Source organism: Terrapene carolina, unplaced genomic scaffold (genome assembly GCF_002925995.2).
Source record: "Terrapene carolina triunguis isolate 2854851 unplaced genomic scaffold, T_m_triunguis-2.0 Scaffold234, whole genome shotgun sequence".
Lineage (NCBI taxonomy): Eukaryota > Metazoa > Chordata > Testudines > Emydidae > Terrapene > Terrapene triunguis.
Genome location: NW_020664585.1, coordinates 10798053 through 10815371, shown reverse-complemented (window position 1 = coordinate 10815371; position 17319 = coordinate 10798053). Strand labels below are relative to the sequence as shown.

General features: G+C 43.5%; 1 protein-coding gene across 1 annotated transcript in view; it reads left to right on the top strand.

The window, feature by feature from the left end:
* Positions 1 to 17319, top strand: part of TMEM132D (transmembrane protein 132D) — a 408468-nt gene that overhangs the window by 342956 nt on the left and 48193 nt on the right. Inside the window, exon 5 of the mRNA XM_026656977.1 lies at positions 1127 to 1270. Coding sequence (XP_026512762.1) covers positions 1127 to 1270 — 144 coding nt within the window. The remainder of the gene's footprint in view (positions 1 to 1126; positions 1271 to 17319) is intronic.

The window sequence follows — 17319 nt, the reverse complement described above, 5'->3', positions numbered from 1 at the left end:
AGTAGATAGAGCACTGGAGTGGGAGTCAGGAGACCTGGAAGCTATTCCTGGCTCTGCCACTGGCCAGGTGTGTGATCTGAGGAAAGTCACTGCCGCTCCGTTTCTTGTGTCTGTGTAAACTGTCCGTTCTCAGGAACTGTCTCTCAGTCTGTGAACAGCACCTAGCACAATGGGTCCCCAGTCTCAGGTCGGACCTGGCGCTACTATAATAGAAATAATAAATATCAGTAATTATTAATAATGAACACTGGGTTAAAGAAGAGGGCATTCTGAGTGATGGGATCTAGCACTCATCCAAGTCAGACCAGACACATCACCTCCTCCATATATTGCTGGCTCAGACTATTTTAAAGATCAGGGTACCCGAGCCTGCTCCTCAGCCATTCCCCAAGAAAATAATTTTGTGCTTTCTACGCCATCAGGCTGGCTAGACCCTTAAAAACAGACATCTCGTTAAAACACCACACTTGACTAATATCATACAGTGCTGCATTGCTACAGTGTTCTGAGCATTGCTATTGAGTTCTATAAGGGGAGATCAGACACATGTAAATAGACATCCTGGCCCCACGGAAGTCAATCCCATTGTCTTGAATGGGGTAAGGATTTCACTCCTAAAGGCTTGTCTACACTACCCGCCAGATGGATGGGCAGCGGTCAATCCAGCAGGAGTCGATTTATCGTGTCTAGTATAGACGTGATAAATCGACCGCCGATCACTGTAGCGTTGACTCCAGTACTCCACCTCAACAAGAAGTGCAAGGGGAATCGACGGGAGAGCGTCTCCCATCGACACACCGCAGCGAAGACCCCGCAGTAAGTAGATCTAAGTACGTCGACTTCAGTTACGTTATTCACATAGCCGAAGTTGCGTAACTTAGATCGATCTCCCCCCCCCCCCACCCCCGTAGTGTAGACCAGCCCTAAGTGTTACCTTCCACCTGGTGCAACTTACTGTACACTTGTCCCATCCTCTGTGCCAGCAATTCTTGGGAGGTCAATTGAAAATTAACACAAGCTTCATTTTTGAAAGGATAGGCGAAGAAGAGGAGAGCTGGTGTTTGGTGACAGAAAGGTGGGCGAGGAGGAAGCATCTAAACCAAGGCTTTGTTGTTTCATCTTTTAGGAAGCTGAGATCCTGAACACAGCGATTCTCACTGGGAAAACTGTGGCTGTCCCTGTCAAAGTGGTCTCAGTGGAGGAGGATGGGACCGTGACTGATCTTCTAGAATCCGTGGAGTGCAGATCGTCTGACGAAGACGTAATTAAGGTGAGAATCTATCATTTAATTAAGGGAAGGCCACATCCCTGCAAGAAATGCTGCCAGTAGTGTTCTCTGACCTGCCAGGGTCTGTTCTGTGTGGCTAGTTTAATCCTTTCCTGACTATCCTTCCATTAAAAGACAAAGAATTATTATCATCATTGTAATGTATAGACTGGTGCACTGGACCTATTAAAACACACTGAAAACCCCAAAACTCCACCCGGAATCTTGGGGTGTGTTTGTCAAAAATAAAAAAACAGATAGGAGGCCAGTGATTGACAGGGCACAGCAGGGTCCTGACCACACCCCTGCACCTGTAAGTCTATTTTAGCTCTACACCCACAGGTGATTCATCTACGCTGGGATGACTCTGTCCTGGCTGGCTATGCTGGCTTCAGGGCAAAGTTAGGACAAACTCTGATGCAGGGGAGACTCTTACCTAAGGACTTTGTATTTGCGTAACTTGCCGTTCTCTCCCCTGGGTGTAAATCGGGAGTAGCTCTGCTGGGGTTAATGGCATTCCAGCATGGTAAAAGCGCAAGGGCTAAATTCTGCTCTCAGTTCAATGGAGTTGAATCAAGCAATGGGGCTACACTGGGGTAACTGACAGCAAAATTGGTCACTGAATGGCCAGAAGACAGTGAAAGAAAGTTTGTGTATTGGTAAGTGTAACTTACACCCCCTACCCTGGGGGGGGAGGGATAGCTCAGTGGTTTGAGCATTGGCCTGCTAAACCCAGGGTTGTGAGTTCAATCCTTGAGGGGGCCATTTGGGGATTTAGTTGGGGATTGATCCTGCTTTGAGCAGGGGGTTGGACTAGATGATCTCCTGAGGTCCCTTCCAACCCTAATAATCTATGATTCTATGATACCCTCTTATTAGCTGTTTTCTCTGGTTTCATCCCTCTCTTCCAATCCCGCAGTGGGTGTGTCCACACTGCAGCTGGGAGCAACCCTCCCAGCCCAGACAGAGGGACCTCTTGTAATTAGGCTCGCGCTGGCAGAGGCTTGGGCTATTCACCCAGCTCAAGTCCACTTTACTCCCTGGGTCCACACTCAGGTGGCTAGTTCAAGCTTCCCCTGTGGCGTCCAGATAGCTACGTTTAGTGCATTAACACAAGCCCACCAGTGCAAGTCCGTCTCCCTGGGTTGTGCAGCTCACTCCCAGCTGCAGTGTAGACATACCCACCGAGGGACTGGAAGTAGAGCTGTACCCAGTGAGAAAGTTACACCAGCGTAGGCTCAGGCTCAGACTTGCTTGTGCTGTGTAACTCATATGACCGTTCACATTTTCTCTGGCCCCTTGTCTCCAGCTGAAGTTCATTTGATTTCTTGGTCATTCCTAGCTCCTCTGCTTGAAGGGAAAGTAAACAGATGTATTAAAATGGAAAAAGCCTTGAGAAATGCGTCCAGAGATAGCAAGTGCTATGAGCCTTATTCTGCTGAGGACCGTAAAATGAAAATGAACCTCCATGTGATGGGAGGAAAATTGTTTTGCAAGTGAAGTGCCTCCCACTCATAGATGTGATTTGGAAGAAGAAAGAAAAAGAAGAAAAAATTGTGACAAATAAAACACAAACACCTACACATGAGAAATTACCCAATGTATAGGATGTCTTCATGAGAGAAATACGCTGAAGCATGATCCGGTTTCTTTTGCCAGTGATCTCTAAGTATGGTAACCTGACTTCCAGGACTTTCTGCCTCAGGGGACTGGTCCTGCAAATCTTTGGGCATGTGTGTAACTTTTCACACAGGGAAATGCCACCCAAGTGTAAAATGACTCACATGGTTTTCAGGATCAGGCCCCAAATGTGTAAGAAAAAAACGCAGCTAATAAACTCAGCACTTTCTACATCCCTTCAAGCCAGGCGGCATGCGTGTCCCAGTCAAATTTTCACCTCTGAGCTGAGGGCACCATGTGACCCCTGGAGTTCAACTTTTCCTTATTTCAGTTCCCAGCGCTCAGCACTCACAACTGCTCTACTTCAGAATAAAAGCAGCCTGAATTCATTCTCCATTCCTTTTCTTTTTAAATTTTCACTCACTTAACCTGCCAGCACATTGTTAATGCTAGAAATGATTTTTAAAAAAAGAACTAGATAAATTCATGGAGGATAGGTCCATCCATGGGTATTAGCCAGGATGGCCAGCAATGGTGTCCCTAGCCTCTGTTTACCAGAGGCTGGGAATGGGTGACAGGACATGGATCACTTGATGATGACCTGTTCTGTTCATTCCCTCTGGGGCATCTAGCAATTGGCCACTGTTGGAAGACAGGATACTGAGCTACATGGACCTTTGGTCTGACCAAGTATGGCTGTTCTTATGTTCTTATGATTGCCTCAAGACGAAAGGTTCAGATCTGGCTTTTGAAGATAAAATTAGATGATCCTAATAGTCTTCAAATCTGTAAATCTATGTAGTGGACATCTCAGTCATAGAGGCCTTGATCATGAAAGGTGCCGAGTACCCTCAACTCCTGTTGACTACAAGCCCATCTCTAGAACAGTTACTCTTCTGGCTTCAATGGGGATTAAGCACTTCACAGGAGATAGTCAGATTGGGCCATATTTTTTTTTTCTCATGGGTGCACAAGCCTCATTATGCATATACTGTAATACACAGTGATGTGCTATAAAAGGTTGTAGATTTCACCATCAGCTTTCTGCAGGAGTGAAATGGCCATTTGGTTTATTCAGTGTGGAGTAATACAACTATGAATACTAAAAGTTTTTAAGAAACCCGGCATATCCCATTTGGTTGGTATATGTTAATGAACAAGGGAAGACAACAATAGACAGTGCTGGAGAGAGACAATGGTGTGAGGTGGGTACAAGAAACCTAATAAGAGAATGACAACAATATGGGTTTGTCTGGAGTTTGCCATTATCACCTCAGACACTCTCAGCTGGCTGTCTTTAAAGATAGGCTTCTCTAGAGGAGAAAATGAGACAGACAGCCAAAAATTAGAGTTAAACTAGGCCAGCTAAAAGCAAATTCTTTTGTGAATCCAAAGTTGTTGTTTTTTAAATATTTTTAAACCTAACCCTTAATCAGCCAACGGGCCTTAATCACTATAGGCCTCTCCCTGAGCTGGTATAAATCAGCCTCGTTCCATTGACATCAGTGGAGCTGTGCCAATTTACACCAATTGAGGATCTGGCCCTGTGTGAAATTTTCTTCTCAGCCGAAGATTGACAAGAACATTGCGCTCTCCCAGCTGCGCATTTTCCCATTTTAATTAGGATGCAAACACCAGCAGGAAATGTTTAGCTCCAAATCTATCGTCTCTGGGCCCCATTAGCTGATCTGTCTTTCCTAGTGGACATCTTGTAGCATTGAAATGAGACTGAAAGCTCCATTTTGTTCCAGTGGTGCACACCAGCAACTGGAGGCTTTGCTTAATATTCCTTGACGTGCGCCCTTAAGACCAGTGCAGGTAATCCAATGTTACTGTCAGAGGAGAAACCTGCTGAGAGCTTCAAGTTTACCTCCAAGTTAAGGAGGGAAGTAACAAGGTAACTGAAAAGCTTGAAATGCATAGAGCTGTAGATGGTGAAAAGTGACTTTTGTTAGCTATATTTCAACTTTTCTGTCAGGGGATTGTAACTAGAGTTGTACAAATAACTGATTTTTCAGTTTGCTGGCAGTTCCGAAAAATCCGGGGGAAATATTGTGTCATATCGACCCAAACAAAAAAATTTCACAGCACCGAAAAACTGAACATCTTTTGTTTCAGGTCAAACAAAATTTTGTATTTTGATTACGTCAAAACATTTCATTCACCCTGTAATGAAACATTTCATTTCAATTTTGAGTTTTTTACTTTTTAAAAATTATTTTAATTAAATTGCAGTAAATTTAACAGTAAAAAGTCATTTTGAATGGAGAAATCTAAATGTTTTCATTAAAAAAAAAATTTTTTTTAAATAGTCAGGGTTTTTTCAACTGAAACATTTTGTCAAATTCAGCACAACGTCAGAAAATGTTTCAGCTGGCCAAGTCTGTACTTTTCAGTGAAAAAAGTTTTGGCTGAAAAACGTCGCTTACCTCTAATTGTAACATTTACACCTATTCTACTTGTCTTAGGGCACTTCATCTTCACAATAATGCCTTGTACAGAAGATGAGGCCAAGCAATTTGAAAGTCCAGCATGTTATATGTTACCTTTTTAAAATCTACACAGGGTTTCCATTTATCTTAACAGTTGCAAACCCAGCCATCATGCTGGTGGCTTCTGATTGCACATGCCTTTCTGTCTCTCTTAATCCTCCTTTTTTCCTGCTTCTGCAGGATCCTTCTGAGTCTGGTAAATCTGCTATTGATTTAAGAAATGGATTTGTTTAATGTAGGTTCAGAAAGAAAAATTACAAATTTGTTGACATGTATTGCTGAGCCATTCTGGAGATCATGGACCAAATTCTTAGCTTATGTAAATGAAATCAGTGATGTTACATCAGTTTAGATCAGCTGAAGATCTGGCCCCTCTTCCTGTGTATGGTGATATTTATAAAGAATGTGTTTGCACTTTAAAGTGTTAATAAAGAGGCAACGTGGCTAAGAATAGGTGGGTGGGTGTGAAGCCACCATATCTCCTGTGCCATTTAAAACTTAGACTGGACAGTGAAATGTAGAATACACAGTGATCCTTATTAAATAGTTAACATTTGCCAACCACACTACAGTAGTTCCCAGTGTTTAGAAAAAGAAATAAATGCCGCATCCCAGCAAACAATCCTACATTGGCAGAGGGGTAGACAAGACCTAGGTCCTTTTCATCTTTAATTTCATCTGAATCCTAGTAAGTTAGTGGACACATTTGCGTTGTCTGGAAAGTGCAAAGGGACCCATTGAGATTAGAGTGCTGCACTAGTAGCAGCAACACAGCTGAAATCTTAGAAGAGTCCAGTTTTTCAGTAGAGGCCCAGGGAAACACAAGGTATAGCTACACTGCAATAAAACATCCCTGGCTGGCCCGTGTCAGCTGACTCAGGTTCACAGCGCTTGAGCTGCAGCCTATGAAATTGCAGTGTACTGTAGACGTTGAAGCTTGGGATGGAGCATGGGCTCTGGGACCACGCAAGCGGGGAAGGTCCCTGAGCCCAGGCTCAAATGTCAACGCTGCATTTTTATAACCCCGTGACCCTGAGTCAGCTGACACAGGCGAGCCACTGGTGGTTTATTGCAGTGTAGACATATCCACAGAGACACATACCCACAGCGTCTATCCAAGGTGGCAGGTTTTAATGGGTCATTAATGCAAAGCACCGGGGAGTTATGGGGTGGAATAACTCAGGGGACTGGTAGTGACTCACAATGCCCTAGAATGTAGCCCAGTGACTGAAAATTGTTGCTTATGAGACAGACTTCGAAATAAGTAAGTGGTTGGTTCAGTTCAGTTCTTCCTATTCACGGCAGGGTCCTCACTCTTGTACTTATCTTTAAAACACCCAAGCAAATCTTTGGCGCTATATAAATAACGAAATAATTATCATTGAGCAAGTGTCTGTATCCCAGAAATCATCCTTGCAACTTCCACTCTTCTTAGCAAGAGACCAGGAACTGAATGGGAATAGAGACCACTAGCGATGGCCCCTGAGGCTGAGACACAGTGGTGGGGTGGGGTGGGTTGGGCAAGCTTGCACTGCCATTGTCTGTTCTGTAACTGATCCAGGGCTATCGTAGGGGATTCCCAATCCAGAACTATCAATCTAGCAAATTCCACCAGCATTTAATTCACTTCAATTTGGACTGGGTGCGATTTAAAAAAGTGAGGAGCCTGGGATTAGGTTTTCACCATTCCCCTGGGATTAGGTTTTCACCATTTCACCATTCACTTAGCGCTCGTACAACGCTTTACATTTTCCATCTTCTGTAAAAACGATAAATCTGGAACATGCCTCAAAAGAGAAGCAAGTATTATGGTCTGAAGTAAATAGGATGAAATTCAATAAAGACAAACGCAAAGTACTCTACTTAGGAAGTACAATCGGTTGCACACGTACAAAATGGGAAATGACGTCCTAGGAAGGAGTACAGCGGAAAAGGATCTGGGGGTCATAGTGGATCACAAGCTAAATGTGAGGGAACAGTGTAACACTATTTCAAAAAAAGCAAACATAATTCTGGGATGTATTAGCAGGAGTGTTATAATTGTAACCCTTCTGCCAGGCAGAGCCAGAAGCAACCAGGGCCGGGTTCAACATGTAGAGGTTCCTTTCCATCGATACAACACAGAACCGGCTTGAGTCCCCACCCAGTAACCTGGGAAAATTATACACCACTCTTTGGCGCCTCTGAGAGGCAATACTTCCCCACTCACAAACACAGAGTCTGAGTGTGGCAGCCAAAACTGATTACTTTGACACCATTCTATGGCTTGATCCACACTGGGGCGGGGGATCGATCTAGGAAACGCAACTTCAGCTATGAGAATAGCGTAGCTGAAGTCGACGTTTCCTAGATCGAACTAAGTTTACTTACTGTGGGTCCACGCGGCGCAGGCAAGCTCCCCCGTCGACAGCGCTTCCTCCTCTCAGCGAGCAGGAGTTCCGCAGTCGACGGGGGAGCGCTTCTGGGATCGATTTATCGCGTCCAGATGAGACGCGATAAATCGATCCCAGAAGATCGATCTCTACCCGCCGAATCAGGCGGGTAGTGTGGACCTAGCCTATCTGCTGAATATCTAAGCAGAGCAGGAGCAAACTGTATTTACGTAAACACACCCAAAGTCTCTCCCCCTCCCAGGGTAACATTAATTCAGGCCCTGCTTACATAATCAAGACATGAGGAGTAATTCTTTCACTCTACTCCGTGCTGATTAGGCCTCAACTGTTTGCTAATTTATTGTGTCTAGTTCTGGGCACCACATTTCAGGAAAGAGGTGGACAAATTGGAGAAAGTCCACAGAAGAGCAACAAAAATGATTCAAGGTCTAGAAAACATGACCTGTGAAGAAAGACTGAAAAAATTGGGTTTGTTTAGGCCGGAGAAAAGAAGACTGAGAGGGGGCATGATAACAGATTTCAAGTACATAAAATGTTGCTACAAGAAGGAAGGAGAAAAATTGTTTTCCTTAACCTCCAAGGATAGGACAAGAAGCAATGGGCTTAAATTGCAGCAAGGGAGGTTTAGGTTGGACATTAGGAAAAACTTCCTGTCAGGGTGGTTAAGCACTGGAATAAATTGCCTAGGGAGGTTGTGGAATCTCCATTATTGGAGATTTTTAAGAGTAAGTGGGAAAAACACCTGTCAAGGATGGTCTAGATAATACCTAGTCCTCACATGAGTGCAGGGGACTGGACTAGATGACCACTTGAGGTCCCTTCGAGTCCTACACTTCCATTATTATTGTTCAATTTTACCTATCTGGAAACTGAGACACAGAGAAATTAAGGTCCCAATCCTGCAAAGACTCACATGTGCTTAGTTTTAAACCTGTGAGTAACCCATAAAGTTCAGCAGGATTACTTATGTGCTTAACATTATGTGCATGCATAAATCTATGCAGGATCAGAGTGTAGGTGACCAGACCATGGCCAAATAGTGATTAGAACTGAGAAGTTTCTGGCTTCCACAAACATCCCATAGACCTCAGTGCCTTGGCAGCAAAAACCCAGTTTCTGCTGGCTTAGTTAAACCTCCATGTATCACCCTGAAAATGCATGACTGTATTTTCAGTACACCAGCTGTGCTTCAGACTTAGCCTTGTACCCAGAAACCTCATGTAATGAAGATAAAGGTAGATAATTAGTGGTCAGCCTTCAGCATGGGGTTGTAATTAGAGTTTCTGTTTTCTGGGTATTAGAACAGTGAAAATAGTAAGAAAGAAATAGCTGAATAAAAATGCCCAGCATACAAAAATTAAAGTTACAATTCGTTCTTACTTTACTGTTCCTGGGTTGTTGGGGGTGGGTTTCTTTGTTTTTCTGGGGTTTTTTTGACTTCTGAGGGAGTAGTGTTAGGTAGGCTTGAGTGATTTTGAAATCTTCCCATCACTGTAGTACCTCCGGGTATTTATTCTCACAAAACCCCCATGCAGCAGGGCTGTGCCATTTTAGAGAGAGTCTGAGTGACTTGCAGGTCACACAGGATGGCCTTGTCAGAGCAGGGAATTGAACCCAGCTCTCACAAGTCCTAGCAATGTGCCCTAACCAGTGGACAGTCCTTCCCACAGTGATTTGTGTGAAGTCACACAGTAAGTTGGTGCCAGAGCTGGGAATGGCACATGGATGTCCTGGCTCCCATTTTCCTACTCTAGCCCTTAGACAGTCCTCTGTCACTGAGTATTTTATACAGAGTGCAGCACTCACAAACTGATTTTTATCCAAAAATATATGATGCTTCTAACAAAGTTCCTTGCGCACTTCTAGAGTAGCATGTTCTGCTTATTGAAACCAGATAAAGATATGAAAAGGAAAGTAGCTCTAAAAACCTTAGTGCATGTCGGAGCCACACTCATAACAACAGAAGGAATTACAGGTGAAATGAGCTCAGGTCCACAAGGCCTTCTGTACCTCGTAAGACCTATGAGAGTTTGGTCCAGATGAAGAGGCAGCACAGGGTCTATCTGCAGCTCACTGTGCTATGATGAGGTAGGCTTCATGCCAGTTGCACAAGCAAAGGGTCACCCTGCAGGTCCATGGCTGAGGGATGGATTTCCCAGTGCCGGCATCTATCCTGCCCAAATTCTGATCTCTCAGGCTGTGGGTGGATAGTGGAGTAGTGAATTTCATCCCAAGAGCATTGCTTACTTTATTATCAAATCACCTCTGCAGAAACAAGGCCCAAACTGTTCAGATATGAATAATCAGCCTGCTTCTGAGGCAAGGAATATAAGGCGATTTTGTTCCAGCCACTCAGAGTGGTACTGAAAGGACAGTAATGCCTCTGACATTTTGTAAAGTCTTATTGCAGAGTAATAAATCCTGCACTAAAACACAGTGTGGTCTTGTTAGTGGCAAAAATTACCTCTCTCTAGTGAAGTGCCACACATTACATGCTGCTCCCACCAGAACTAAAGTATCCAAGCCTTTTAAAAAGCCTGACTCAGGCAGTGTTTTAAAACATTAAACGTTTAGCATCTGCTTCTCCTCTTTCTTACATCTAGGTAATAGAGGAGAAAATTCACTTCTGTGAAAATCAATGAAGTGACACTGGTTTAAAACCAATGGGAGAAGATAATCAGGCCCATGATTGTGAGTGGGGCTGCAGTTTGACCTTGACAGTTGGAGTGTTGCCAATGCTCATGATTTTATTGTGTCATTATAGTTGGTGTTAAATCTCCAGCTCTTGGAGACATGTGATTGGGTGAGAATTCCAAGCTTTCCTTTTTCAAAAGTAATTTTTTAGCCCTCATGGTGGCAGATAAAAACTTGAAAGCATGAAGTAAGAGTATCCTAAAGATGCAAAAAATCAGAAGCTGAATAAAAGCATTATTTTTCATTTAAATCTCATGATTTTTTAAGACAACCTCATGATTTTGGGGGCCTGCCTCATGGTTTTTGAATGGTTGGGGTTGGTGATACTGCAATTTAAAAAAAAGTATGAGTGATCAGTAGAGGTGTTCAGAATACTTCAAATGAAAAAATTTTGTGTCAGAAAATGGGGTTTCATTAAATAAAAATTTTCTGTGGGAAAAGATTGGCCTCAGCAGAATTTTCTGTTGGGAAAATCAAAATGAAACATTTCCTTTTGGGTCAGTTGGATATTAATCTCGGTGTCCATCTGAGTGTCCATGAAGTCTCAGTTCTGGGTTCCTCATGCCTCCGTTCTCCCCTTTAGGCTCTGGTCCTTGACTGGACTACATCTCCCATGATGCACTGTGGTGTCTCACTGTGGCTGAGCTTCCATGACGCAATCTTATTAACATCAGCTCATCTTCAAACAAAACTTTACATTGCAGATCAGCAAATGGAAATGAAAAGTTTCAATTCAGGGGTGTCTAAACATTTATTTTGGTCAAAAGAATTGAAATAAATAACTATGATCTCAACCCAGTTTCAATATTCCTGAATGAAAATGTTTCTAAACTTTTCATTCCATGAAAAGTTTTGAATGTTCATCTTTTCATCCCAACTCAGGATGAAAATAGAAGTGGGATAGAAATTCTGTTTTATAGTTAGCTCTAGTGATCAGAGGGGAACGAGCAAAGCTCATGAAAATATGATGTTAAAAATAAAAGTCACAAGAATAACTAGTTGGTCTGACTTGATGCCATTTTTAGTGGGAGCAGAAATAGATCCCTAATCAGGAAAGGCAAAAATATGTACTGAAAGCAGAATTTGCCTTATCACCCCAACCCGTGGCTCCCTTGGAACGAACTGAAACACTCACTGAAAGTCATCAGTGCTCATTGCAAGAAGGTCACGGTTTACCTTGGCTCTCAATAGAGTTGGTTGACCTTTTGCAATCACCCCCACACAGAAGTCTCTATGTGGCAATAATCATGGCTATGTTTTCTTTAAAATCATGAACAACGTGGAATATAGGATGAAAGTGGAGCTGTAGCTATGATCGTACATAGGTCAAATTCATTGCTGGCATGAGACTTCCAGTGATGTTGAGGGAGTTGCCTCCACATAGGGCATCAGTGAATTTGGCCCTTTGTGCCTACTTGGCAGAGACTGTATGTCCAATGCATTGGAGGAAATAACCTCCTCTGTCCATTGATATTTCTATTTAATAATAGTAAAGAATGAGCCTGATAAAGAGTAAGACAAGCTCCGTAAGGGTATCCAAATGAGCATCTCTCACTAGGGTCTCGGTAAGGAATTCCTTCCAGACTGACTAATGGGGCATGGAGCAAATAAAAAGAGCACAAGAGACGATAAACACAGTTTCACTTCTCATTCGTAGGTGATCTGAATTGTTTATGGTGAGATGCAGAAAGGCAGGTCATGGTCATTTGTGGTTGTAAGAAGCAGGAAATGACCTAGTTTGCAGTCAGCCAGGCATTGTCTCTTTACTGTTACTTAATTGGGAATTTCTCATTTTTCTTCATTTGAAGAGAGTGGCTGCATTCTGAGATTTTGGAAAAGGCGGTTCAGTCCCAGTGTCAGTTAGTAAGGTAGAAACTGGATGCCTTTCTAGAGTTAGAAGACTGAGGAGGCAAAGTATGTGAACTGGGGAAAGGAGCTCTAATAGATCAACCCATCCCCAATTCTTTCAAGGGAAGTAAGTTGTATTTACTTTTGACCAGGCATTTCCATGGTAGCATGAGGTCATTAACATAATGACATTATACATTTGGAAAGTACCAAGGATCACCTCTTCCCATCTCCCCTATCATTGCTGGAAATCCACCACATGGAATATGATTGTCTGATTTCCAATCCCTCCAGAAGAAAGAAAAACAACATACAATCCCCCAGTAATATGGCACGGGGCAAGTCAATCCATAGATCCCACAAATGAAGATGCTCAGATACCATGATTTTGAGGGTCATATAAGTGCCCAGGCAGGCAGATTAGATTGACAGGTAGATCACCATGATTAAGTATCATATGGTCTATGAGAAAACGTAGATGTCCATACGGGATGGGATTTTCAAAAGTGCCTTGACTTCCAAATGGGAGTTGGGTGTCTGGCTCTTTCACCCAGAATGTACTGCATCCCAGTAATGATGGAGGATTCTTCCAGTACTTCCTGGAAAAGATAAATCCAAAGGTTGATTGCCCTCTCAGAGAAAATGACAGAGCGAGAAAATGAGTGGACGGGATGAGCAGAAACACAAACGGAGCCTAATTTTCTTCTTTCTTACACTGGGGTAGATCAGAAGTAGCCACACTGAAGTTAATGGAGTTGTGCTGCTATAAGTGAAGGTGAATCAGGCACAGGGAATCCAACAGGACAGCTCTCCAAAGTAGGAACTTGCATTAAAGAATCGTAAGATGAGAGCCGTGCGCCGTGCTCTTAAAACACCCTCCCCTGCTCTTAAAAGTCATCACGTTCTCCGGTTACTGTGATTTGTAAAAAGAGCGTCTATCACCTTCTTTTTAAAGAGGTCGTATTTATAGTGCTCAGTGCAGGCTCCAAGTCATCCTGCCAATGAGGATTCAAGACTCTTAATGCTGTTTTATTACCATGCAGTAAAATGTTACAATATGGCAGATAAATTACTGTCTTCTCAACCCAGTTTAGGATTTTTTTCTGGACATAGTGGGTGCGATGTATCTACCAAGCTTTGTATCTTTTGTTTATCATCTATAGGACTGTCCAGGTGTTGTGTTCGCTACAGAAGCTCTGATATTGTTGCAATATAAACATACATGACCAGATCCTCAGCTAGAGTAAATCTGCGTAGCTCCACTGATTCCAGTGGTTCTCTGCCAATTAATAGCAGCTGAGGATTTGGCCCATTGCCTGTAACTTAGCAGAGAAGCTTCTGGAGAGGCTAGGTCCTGAAACCACATCTGTCACCCTGAAAATTAGATACAGGGCTTGTGGGAGAGTGTTGAAGCCCACAGAGACAATGGGAGAAGCTAGGGGCTGGTTGGAGATATAGGGATATACTGAAGGAAAGGGAGCCAAGGAAATGGGGTGGGGTGCATAGGAAGGACCTAATTGAACCCAAGCCTCAAGAACTGTGCACAACTCTAGCCCACAATCCACCCTCTCTTCTCTTTAATTGATGAAGGGGAGGCAGCATAGTCCAATAGTTAAACCATGGCAGTGAACCTTAGGACACCTGAGTTCTAATCCCAACTGTGCTTCAACCATTTCAGTTGCCCGTGCGCTAGTAAGATGGGGATAACAATTAGAGCAGGTCAAAAGTTGGAATGTCCATTCTCAGGGAAATGCTGAAATTTTGAAAAACATTAGTTCCATTTCAGAGCAAAAAGTGGAAATTCCCCCAAAATGTCATTTTGCAATAATGAAACTGTTTCTTTTTGAAAATTTCTAAATGAAATTCCACATGGGAGTACAAGCCCAAGCTTCAAGGCCACCTGCTCAGTTGTGGCTCCCAGGGCTTCTAGGGCTGATGCGGAGCAGAGAGCCTAGAAGCCTTGGAGTCACAGCTGAGCTGGGAGTGTGGGAATCGGGGCTTCCAGGGCTTCCTGTCTCCCAGCTCTGCAACAAGAAGCGTGGAAGAATTGAGAGCTCCCAGGACTTCCAGACTCCCTGCTGCAGAGCCAGGGGTCTAAACCCTGAGAACCCTGGGTAGAACTGGGGCTTCCAAATGTGCCAGACTCCCAGCTCCATGTCAGGGAGCCTGAAAGCCCTGGGTGATATGTATGGCAGGCTGCCCTGGCGCCATGGACCCTGGAAAACCTGGAGTCCCTGACCCGGGCACAGTCCTTCAGGCAGGCTACCGAGGAGTTTTGAAACCTGCCTGCCAAGCAGGGTTCCGTGACCCGTTTGACCATTTCATTTTTGACTCATCTCATTATCTGATAGAAGAATGTTCTGTGAGAAAAGTTCCAACCAGCTCCAATGGCAATGCGTACCCAGCTGTGTAAAGATGCTCAGATGAAAGGCCCCACTGAAGTGCAAAGTATTATTACTGTGTGTTATATTTGACTATCTCAGAAACAAATTAGGCTGGAGCTCACTATTTATTTGAAGCAGCCCCGCTAAATTGACCTTAATCACAGCACAACCCGATGCTCCCTTTCACAAAACACTAGTGGAGGAGTACAGAGTTAGACATTTTAGACCTCTTTCCTTCACATCTGCCAAGGGCAGAGATTGTGTGTGAAAATGTTCACTTAGATCTGCTGACTGAAGCCTTGGTACCCTCCGTGCCCTCTGGACACTTTTAATTACTTTTTAAATCGTTCAGGTAAGGCCCTGACCCTGTTTGCCTCAGACTTAACAGATAGGTCATTGTTTGTATGTCAGACACCTGGCAAAAGGAGCTTACTCTGGCAAGAGACACTGTGCAGATCTCTGAAACTCATGCATTCAAATCCTTTCCCTATTCCCTCATGGGCAGCTAATCGTGCTCACTAATTAGCAAGCCAAGAATTATTTTCCAGGGTTGGTGGGAAAACAACTGCATGGAGACCGGTATGAAGCAGGGAGAATATCAGCACATGGAGAGCTTGTAACATATGGGCACGGAGATGCCCAGCATTGAATACCTTAACCACTATTAACTCCTTAGACAAAGCTGAGCAAGGGATCTCTGCTCTGGAGGCAGAATGACTGCTTAGATCATTTCCACTTCGCACCACAGATGGGCATTTTGGAATTCTGAGCACGGATGCGGTGATACTAAATTCAAGTGGAAATCCCGCAGAAGAAAGTTCTCATAAAGTGCATGATGAGTGCACAGGGACACGTGTCTCTGTTTCTGTCAGCCCCTGCACAAGTGTGTAGGTGTTCCAGAGAGATTATGTGGGTGTGGGCATCTGCTTGAAATGGACTTTTCTCTTCAATAGCCTAATAATGGTATCATTGCCAACATTCAGCTAGTGCTTTCCTGCCTAGCACAGGCCACATTGGCTTTCCCCCCCCCGCATCCGTCATCCTTGTTCAGCTTCACCTCTCGTTCCTCCCGCTGTTCTTCTGTAATGCTGTCCTGCTACCCGACTGGCAGCCGCTGCCTTTTTCTGTGCCTGGTTTTTCTAAAATCTTTCTCTCTGTGTCTTTTTGATCCTGCCCTCTCCACGCTTCTAGTTTCAACATGCTTCCCCTTTCACCCTTCTTGTATTGGCCTCCTAGGGCAGCTTTTAAACGCTACCGGATAGTAAGACTTTTTACTGCAGGGATGTTATTACACTGGCAAAACCAGTTGGTGAGCCAGTATTTTGCTACTGAGATGAAGTGAATATAGAATTCCTGTGTACATACTGTATACAGACACCTGCCTCTTAACCACATTATCTTTATGTATAGCATAAGTAGCTATTATCCTAGGGCTACTTTTCCAAAAGAGCTCAGTTACCATTTAGGCATGTAAAATAAGGGCCAGTTTGGGTAGAGAAAATGTATCCCTGTGAAAAGTGGATTCTCCCTTTTGCAATGGAATAATCAAATGCAGAATGTGCTCTTCTCAAAGTCCCCCTTACCTTAGGTCTTAGTCCATCCCGGGCTTTGCTGCACATTGGGCTACCCACATTTGCCATCCTAGCCTGTCAACTGCCCTTCTCTCCGGATCTTCCCATTTCATGTTGAGGTGCTTGATGTCGTTCAGAACCATTCGTTTCCATGTTATTCGCGGTCTTCCTCTTGCATTTTCAGGCTTCCATTCAAGGGCGGTATTTGGTAAGAGTTCTTTTTCCAAGGTTCCCCACAACCAGTATGTTGAGGACGTCTGTTGTTGGCTTGTTTTGTTATAGCTAGCAGGTGAGAAATATTTTAGAACAGGAGACTGGGATTCAGGACTCCTGGGTTGTTTGCTCTGCTCTGCTCTGCACTGACTCACTATGAGACATTTGGCAAATCACTTACCCTCTCTGTCTCAGCTTAGTTCATTTGTAAACTGGGTTTGGCATTGCTTCTTTACCTCAAAGGGTGTGGAGAGCTTTAATTAACAAATGTTTGCAAAGTGCTTTGAGATCTTTGGATAAAAGGTGCTATCTAAATCCAAATGGTTACAAATAATAATTATGATTATCTATAACAACATCCTTGTTCCTCTATTGTATTTGTGTGAGAGGATTTTACCTCTCTCCTTTTATTAAAATTGCTAAGAAGTTGCCTGTGCTGTATATAGTTAGGTGTTTCTCATAGCAGGCATTAGTTCTATTATTTAATTTCCACACTAATTGCCCATAGCATAGGTGAAGGGATTCCCTTGTTTCAGCCTCTCGGATGCAGGCTCACCTTGTTAAATTGGTTACAGGATGCTAACTATGTCCTTTGGCTGCTCAGCTCTGGTCACCATTCAGTGATATGTTTGGAGCTGGTGAGTATTATAAAAGGCTGCCTTCCCCATCCCAACATGTACGATCCCTTTAATCTAATGTTAAAAAATAAGATCATTTCTTTGTAAGCAGCTATTTAGTATGGCACTCAAAAAAGCCTTTTGATTAAAGTAAATTTGGGGTCTTTATTTAGAGTTATGGATTTAGATGCCTTCATCAACTAGTTTTGGCTTTTATGTG